This window comes from Salmo salar, chromosome ssa14 (genome assembly GCF_905237065.1).
Source record: "Salmo salar chromosome ssa14, Ssal_v3.1, whole genome shotgun sequence".
Taxonomy (NCBI): domain Eukaryota; kingdom Metazoa; phylum Chordata; class Actinopteri; order Salmoniformes; family Salmonidae; genus Salmo; species Salmo salar.
Window position 1 is genome coordinate 33,078,433 of NC_059455.1, and position 9,299 is coordinate 33,087,731.

Consider the following 9,299-nt stretch of genomic DNA (forward strand, 5'->3'; position numbering starts at 1 on the left):
ATCAGGCAGGTTAACATGACATCTGTCCTCCAGCAGGATCACAAAGAGTCTCATGCTTTATTTATTCCCTGATGGAGGAGCTACTTGCTGGACTGGACTTACTCACAGCACTATAGTTGCCCCTTACCGTATCCACTATGATAAAACTACTGTGGAGTAGCTCTTTAATACACACATAACACTATTATTAGCTCTTTAAAATACTCCAACACTATCTTAGCTGTAATATACTGCAACACTATCTTAGCTGTAATATACTCCAACACTATCTTAGCTGTAATATACTCCAACACTATCTTAGCTGTAATATACTGCAACACTATCTTAGCTGTAAAATACTGCAACACTATCTTAGCTGTAATATACTCCAACACTATCTTAGCTGTAAAATACTGCAACACTATCTTTGCTGTAATATACTGCAACACTATCTTAGCTGTAAGTGGTGCAGTGGTCTAAGACACTGCATCTCACTGTAAGAGGTGTCACTGCAGTACCTGGTATGAATCCAGGCTGCATCACATCTGGCCGTGACTGGGAGTCCCATAGGGTGGCACACAATTGGCCCAGCGTCGTCCAGGTTTGGCCGGGGTAGGCTGTCATTCTAAATAAGAATTTGTTCTTAACTGGCTTGCCAAGTTAAATAAAGGTTCAATTAAAATACTCACAACACTATCTTAGTTCTAATATACTCACAATGCTATCTTAGCTCTAATATACTCACAACACTGTCTTATCTCTAATATACTCACAACACTATCCTAACTCTAATATACTCACAACACTATCCTAACTCTAATATACTCACAACGCTAGCTTAGCTCTAATATACTCACAACACTATCTTAGTTCTAATATACTCACAACACTATCTTAGCTCTAATATACTCACAACACTATCTTAGCTCTAATATACTCACAACACTATCGTAGCTCTAATATACTCACAACGCTAGCTCTAATATACTCACAACGCTAGCTTAGCTCTAATATACTCACAACACTCTTAGCTCTAATATACTCACAACGCTAGCTTAGCTCTAATATACTCACAACACTATCTTAGTTCTAATATACTCACAACACTATCCTAACTCTAATGTACTCACAACACTATCTTAGCTCTAATATACTCACAACACTATCTTAGCTCTAATATACTCACAACACTATCCTAACTCTAATATACTCACAACACTATCCTAACTCTAATATACTCACAATGCTATCTTAGCTCTAATATACTCACAACACTATCTTAGCTCTAATAAACTCACAGCACTATCTTAGTTCTAATATACTCACAATGCTATCTTAGCTCTAATATACTCACAACACTATCTTAGCTCTAATATACTCACAACACTATCTTAGCTCTAATATACTCACAACACTATCTTATCTCTAATATACTCACAACTCTATCTTAGCTCTAATATACTCACAACACTATCTTAGCTCTAATATACTCACAACACTATCTTAGCTCTAATATACTCACAACGCTAGCTTAGCTGTAATATACTCACAACACTATCTTAGCTCTAATATACTCACAACACTATCTTAGTTCTAATATACTCACAACACTATCCTAACTCTAATATACTCACAATGCTATCTTAGCTCTAATATACTCACAACACTATCTTAGCTCTAATATACTCACAACACTATCCTAACTCTAATATACTCACAACACTATCTTAGTTCTAACATACTCACAACACTATCTTAGCTCTAATATACTCACAACACTATCTTAGCTCTAATATACTCACAACACTATCTTAGCTCTAATATACTCACAACACTATCGTAGCTCTAATATACTCACAACGCTAGCTCTAATATACTCACAACGCTAGCTTAGCTCTAATATACTCACAACACTATCTTAGCTCTAATATACTCACAACGCTAGCTTAGCTCTAATATACTCACAACACTATCTTAGTTCTAATATACTCACAACACTATCCTAACTCTAATGTACTCACAACACTATCTTAGCTCTAATATACTCACAACACTATCTTAGCTCTAATATACTCACAACACTATCCTAACTCTAATATACTCACAACACTATCCTAACTCTAATATACTCACAATGCTATCTTAGCTCTAATATACTCACAACACTATCTTAGCTCTAATATACTCACAACACTATCTTAGCTCTAATATACTCACAACACTATCCTAACTCTAATATACTCACAACACTATCTTAGCTCTAATATACTCACAACACTATCTTAGCTCTAATATACTCACAACTCTATCTTAGCTCTAATATACTCACAACACTATCTTAGCTCTAATATACTCACAACACTATCTTAGCTCTAATATACTCACAACGCTAGCTTAGCTCTAATATACTCACAACACTATCTTAGCTCTAATATACTCACAACACTATCTTAGTTCTAATATACTCACAACACTATCCTAACTCTAATATACTCACAACACTATCTTAGCTCTAATAAACTCACAGCACTATCTTAGTTCTAATATACTCACAATGCTATCTTAGCTCTAATATACTCACAACACTATCTTAGCTCTAATATACTCACAGCACTATCTTAGCTCTAATATACTCACAACACTATCTTAGCTCTAATATACTCACAACACTATCTTAGTTCTAATATACTCACAACACTATCCTAACTCTAATATACTCACAATGCTATCTTAGCTCTAATAAACTCACAACACTATCTTAGCTCTAATATACTCACAACACTATCCTAACTCTAATATACTCACAACACTATCTTAGTTCTAACATACTCACAACACTATCTTAGCTCTAATATACTCACAACACCATCTTAGCTCTAATATACTCACAACACTATCTTAGTTCTAATATACTCACAACACTATCCTAACTCTAATATACTCACAATGCTATCTTAGCTCTAATATACTCACAACACTATCTTAGCTCTAATATACTCACAACACTATCCTAACTCTAATATACTCACAACACTATCTTAGTTCTAATATACTCACAACACTATCTTAGCTCTAATATACTCACAACACTATCTTAGCTCTAATATACTCACAACACTATCCTAACTCTAATATACTCACAACACTATCTTAGCTCTAATATACTCACAACACTATCTTAGCTCTAATATACTCACAACTCTATCTTAGCTCTAATATACTCACAACACTATCTTAGCTCTAATATACTCACAACACTATCTTAGCTCTAATATACTCACAACGCTAGCTTAGCTCTAATATACTCACAACACTATCTTAGCTCTAATATACTCACAACACTATCTTAGTTCTAATATACTCACAACACTATCCTAACTCTAATATACTCACAACACTATCTTAGCTCTAATAAACTCACAGCACTATCTTAGTTCTAATATACTCACAATGCTATCTTAGCTCTAATATACTCACAACACTATCTTAGCTCTAATATACTCACAACACTATCTTAGCTCTAATATACTCACAACACTATCTTAGTTCTAATATACTCACAACACTATCCTAACTCTAATATACTCACAATGCTATCTTAGCTCTAATATACTCACAACACTATCTTAGCTCTAATATACTCACAACACTATCCTAACTCTAATATACTCACAACACTATCTTAGTTCTAACATACTCACAACACTATCTTAGCTCTAATATATTCACAACACTATCTTAGCTCTAATATACTCACAACACTATCTTAGCTCTAATATACTCACAACACTATCTTAGCTCTAATATACTCACAACACTATCCTAACTCTAATATACTCACAACACTATCCTAACTCTAATATACTCACAACACTATCTTAGCTCTAATATACTCACAACACTATCTTAGCTCTAATATACTCACAACTCTATCTTAGCTCTAATATACTCACAACGCTAGCTTAGCTCTAATATACTCACAACACTGTAGTAGCTCTTTACGTCTGTCTGAACGATGCTAATAAGGCCTTATTATTAGACTGAATTAAGCAGCTATATGGCAATAATGCTCATCATGTTACTGCAACAAGCAAGGGCTATTTCCTAGCAAAAGTGTAAAACATAATGTTTGGACCCAGGCTCTGTTTGTGATTACTGGACAATTATGACCACTGATCCGTTTGTGACTGTGTTTGTTTTAGGAAACCGGTTCTGGGTGTTCAAAGACACTACTTTGCAGCCCACCTACCCTCAAGACATCTCTCTGTTTGGGAGTGGGATGCCCACCCAGAGTATAGAGACTGCTGTATGGTGGGAGGACGTAGCCAAGACATATTTCTTCAAGGGAGACAGGTCTGTTTGACCTTTTCATTTATCCATTACAATACATTGATTTCGTCCATAGTGAAGGTAAAGTGTAACTTATTCTAGAATTATCCATCTATCTGTTACGTTACATTGGTTTTATCCATAGTGATGGTAGAGTGTAGCTGATTCTAGAATTTGCCATTTTCTATTACATTGGTTAGATTGTGAATTATAGGTTATACATGATACTGTATTAGTTTTGTCAATGACAATGATCACTGGCATATCACTCACCCCCGCAGCCCTGGCAATGTGGGGGGCCCACGAACTCTGGGGTCCCCCTGGAGGTTGGGCCCCCTCCCCAGATAGCATAGGATAACGTCATAAGCCATAGCAAAATGTTTAGAATAACTGGAAATTAGCTTTAAAACTGAAAAAAATTATAATCTTAGCCTCATGGCAAAATGTTATCTATGAGATTAGCTATGAAACTTCAAATTTTTCTCTAAACTGTGGTACACCACTGACTGTGAAAAAAGGCTAGCTGATATAAAGTTCACTGTGAGATGCTGTAATTAGTACATGATTTACTGAATACTAATGTGACTCAAACATTTGGTGGATCTGTCATGATAGATGAAATCACATGAGGTCTTAACCCTGTTGTGAGAGCAGATAAAATGATTTGTCATCATTCTGTAGCAAACTGTTGCATGTCACTGATATGATGTTTTGTAAAACATGACTTCATCCCTCTGGGTTTGACAGAATTCCATTATCTTGATCCTAAACAGTTGTGTGTATGTGTAGTAGATCATGAGATTATAATGTTGGTGCATGTGACTGTGTGTGTATGTGTGTTTGTGTGTGTGTGTGTGCATGCGTGCGTGCATCCGTGTGTGTGTAGTCTTTATGGATATTGACCGCAGTGTTTCTTTCCTACCTGGCATTAGATATTGGAGGTACAATGAAGACATGAGAAACATGGACCCTGGTTACCCCAAACCCATCACAGTGTGGAAGGGCATCCCTGACTCTCCTCAGGGAGCGTTTGTGGACAAGGCCAACGGTAGGCCATCCGTTCCTCACTCTATACCCCTCAAACTCAACTCCAGACCTCAAAGCCAGTTCCATATTGTTTTTTCATTGTTCCTCTCTAATCAGGGTCTAATTTAGACCTGGCACACCAGGTGGGTGAAATTAATTATCTGGTAGAACAGAAAACCAGCAGACTCTGGACCTCTTAGGGTAAGAGCTGAATACCCCTGCTCTATATCATCCTCCATTTCTGCATCACGTCTCTTTATAATGACTTAAATAGGCCTCTTTTCTCTTCATATAGTCTACTTATGCCTTGCTTCTCAGTACAGAAAGTAAAGATTGGGTTATAAAACTAGCAAACCAAAGTTAAGGAGAAACTATTAGTTTGTATGAATGTTTAAACATGTTGAGTTTTTTTCCTCCTCCCGTGAACAGGATTCACCTACTTCTACAAGGGGAAGGAGTACTGGAAGTTCAACAACCAGAGGTTGCGGGTGGAACCGGGCTACCCCCGCTCCATCCTGAGGGACTTCATGGGCTGTGACGGCCTACCAGCTGACCCCGACTGGGACTGGAGCCCTCCGGAGGTGGAGGAGCGCCACTACGACAGCAGCAGTGGTGACGTGGACATCATCATCAAGCTGGACAGCACGGGGGGCACGGAGAAGGCCGTGGCTATCGCCATCCCCTGTATCCTGGCGCTGTGCATGATGGTCCTGCTCTACACCGTGTTCCAGTTCAGGAGGAAGAGCACGCAGAGACACATACTGTACTGCAAGCGCTCCATGCAGGAGTGGGTCTAATCTAAACCAGAGTGGGGACTGGAACTGTAGAGGTGTATGGAACTCCCACTAGGCACTGTAGGGAAGACTTATCAAACTCCTATTGTTCTGTAGTTGTTGAACTAAGCCCTTCTGTGGATGGACAGTATATACAGTACAGTAGAGGAGTCCTCCTAACATGGTCAAAACTGTGCTTTGCCCTCTTTGTGACATGCAAGGTGGAGTGAAGCTAGCCCTCTTCATTCAACACTATGAGGGACTGTGGCTGCCAATTCCAACTGAGAGGCATTTGCTTTGACTCTAGACTATCTTTGGGTACACTCAGTAGTTATTGGAGAAAGAGGAAAGTTGTGTGGGACCTATGTCTATCTCTGTCTCTGCACGCCCCTAACAAGCCCTTACTAACTACAGTACAGTGGACCATTTAGTAATAGGCTACTACTTTTTATTTTCGTGTCCTAGTAAAGTTCAAGTTGCCCAGACTCTGTGCTTTTTGATTGAATTATCTTTAAAAGGTTAGTACTTGTGAGGTGGACTGTCTGATACCCAAACCAAATATGACCTTTGACCTATCTTCCTTTCCCAGAAAGGATTATGACTCTGGATTCTTTGTTGGGATGTTTAATTCTAATCCATGGATCTAACATCATTGTGACATTACATCACACTCACGTTTTCTTTGATCATGTCTTTTCCATATCTGCCTGTGACCATCTATCTGGTCTGGTGTGCTCTGGTCTGGTGTGCTCTGGTCTGGTCTGGTGTGCTCTGGTCTGGTGTGCTCTGGTCTGGTCTGGTGTGCTCTGGTCTGGTCTGGTGTGCTCTGGTCTGGTGTGCTCTGGTCTGGTCTGGTGTGCTCTGGTCTGGTCTGGTGTGCTCTGGTCTGGTCTGGTGTGCTCTGGTCTGGTGTGCTCTGGTCTGGTCTGGTGTGCTCTGGTCTGGTGTGCTCTGGTCTGGTCTGGTGTGCTCTGGTCTGGTCTGGTGTGCTCTGGTCTGGTCTGGTGTGCTCTGGTCTGCTCTGCTCTCTGTCAAGTTTCACGTTTTATTTGTCACATGCACAAGTACAGTGAAATGCATAAATTGCAAGCCCTACCCAACAGTGCAGTATTCAATATCAAAATAGTATAACTAATAAAAATACAATAAAAAAATAGTAATAAGAAATAAGAGGAAGCTATATACAGGGTAAGTACCAGTACCAAATTGACAATGTCTGTGGTCTAAGGGAAGCAGCAGCAGTTAAACAATTTAGGAGCACACAAATACATTTAAGAGCACACAAAGACATTTAGGAGCACACAAAGACATTTAGGAGCACAATCAAAAATATTTGAGGTAACAAGACGTTTTGTTTTTAGTAATGGTGCAAGCATGATGGTCATGAATCTGGTCTCAGTGTGTTCTCCGTGGCACTCAGGGCCTGTGGTACAGGGAAGTAATCATTGCAACAATTATCATCAGGGTGATTTGTTTCCAGGCGCACTGGTGCTCCTCAATTAAAATTCCAGGTCGCACAGCCAAATATTTCGGCGCATATGTGAGTAAAATGGTCGCACTGTAGAGCTCTGTTATGTCACGTTCCCCTCGACGTGTGTGAAAGGACTCAGTATGTGAGATTCCCGGTGAATGTGAAAACATATATTAGCATTTTTAGGGATTTGAGTTTGCCACGTTTGTGGTAAAACATTTTTCTTTACTTAAAAAGGATATGGTCTCTTATGAAATCAGGATATTGAACTCTATATCAACAGCTATATCAATAATATATCTTAACCCTTCAAAATCATTATCAAACCATAAGACTAATGTGTCATAACATGTTATAACTATCTTATAACAACCTCAGTTCATTTCTCATTGTTGTTCTCCATGGATCGTTTAAAAGGGTCATAATGAATTGCTATTCATGAACTAAAGTACTGATGGTAATTGTAGTTTTGTATCTGATTTACATGGCAGAGACAATTTCTTTTCTAAACCATGTTAAATGTTCTGCTCCCCAGACCTCTCCTCATTTGCAGGCCATTAAATATTATGTTCACATTGGCAGAGACATTCTAAAGAGATATCTTTACTTTCTTCAAATATGCAGTTTCTCTTGGTTATACATTCTCATATGATTTAAGCTGGAAGAAGAAAGCTTGCCTGCTTTCCATGTTGTTCTACATGTCTTAATGGTAAGTGTGCTTGTGGTGAGGGTCTGAAAGACAGGTCTGAAAGCATGGCAGGGTTGGGGTCAATTCCATGTCAATTCCTGAAGTATGTGAAATTTCAATTCCAATTTTCCTCAATGAGAATTTGGAATTCAGTGTACTTCCTGAATGGACTGAATTAAATTGAAATAGAACCCAACTCTGAAGCAGAGCCAGTCAGGCTAGTTCAGTCAGTACTGTATTTATTGGTGTATTTATTCCTCTGTGCTCATCAGCACCTTAATCTCGTTGCATTGTTCCGAGGGCAAGATAAAGTCTGTCAATAAAATGGATTTTAAAAAGCAGTGCCGTGTTTGGTCATCCTCGTGCTTGTTTTTTTGTTGGTTGTTTTTGGCATTGTACAGTACAGTCACATCATTCTTGTAAATATTATTTTCATTTTAAGTGTTTAAATCTAAGAATTATATTTCTAAGTTATCATACAATAAAATACAGTATTAGTAGTATCAACAAATTATGATTGAATAAAATACAATGTTTGAAAGCAGAGCGCTCAAAAGAGGACATTTGAAAAAGGCAAAACCAAAAGGATGAATATAATGTTTAATAAAAGACTTTGCCATTGAAGCCTGTTTGGTTGCAGAGAGAATTCCATAAGTGTGTACAAAGGATCAGCATCAATGCCAAAACAAGCCAAACACTCATTTTATAGTCAAATAACCTGAGATCTTCTCCACTAAGGACAAAGGGAAATGTTATAAAAATCAGGAGCATTAAATGTTAAAACTGCCTGGCATGGTTGCCAGCTTTGTCTGTCGGTCTGGAAGTTTATAAGTGTTATCTTCACCAGCCTCTTGAGTGCCTCTCTCTCTCTTCTGCTTTGACACATGCTGTTAAGCCATTAGGGATCATTTGGAGTGCCATTAATGGAAGTGGGTAGAGGCCATTACACAGCATTCAATACAAGAAACGTGACTTTTGAGAGCGAGAGAGTAGTGAAAGATGCACTCTGGCTGTGGAGGGAGGTGGAGGGACT

General features: G+C 38.4%; 1 protein-coding gene across 1 annotated transcript in view; it reads left to right on the forward strand.

Moving 5' to 3' along the window:
* The window catches only part of mmp16b (matrix metallopeptidase 16b (membrane-inserted)), a 35,182-nt gene extending 28,258 nt beyond the window's left edge, over positions 1-6,924 (forward strand). The window contains 3 exon segments of the mRNA XM_014140534.2: positions 4,182-4,332; positions 5,241-5,356; positions 5,764-6,924. Coding sequence (XP_013996009.1) covers positions 4,182-4,332; positions 5,241-5,356; positions 5,764-6,131 — 635 coding nt within the window. The 3' untranslated portion in view covers positions 6,132-6,924.
* Positions 6,925-9,299: the final 2,375 nt, after the last annotated feature.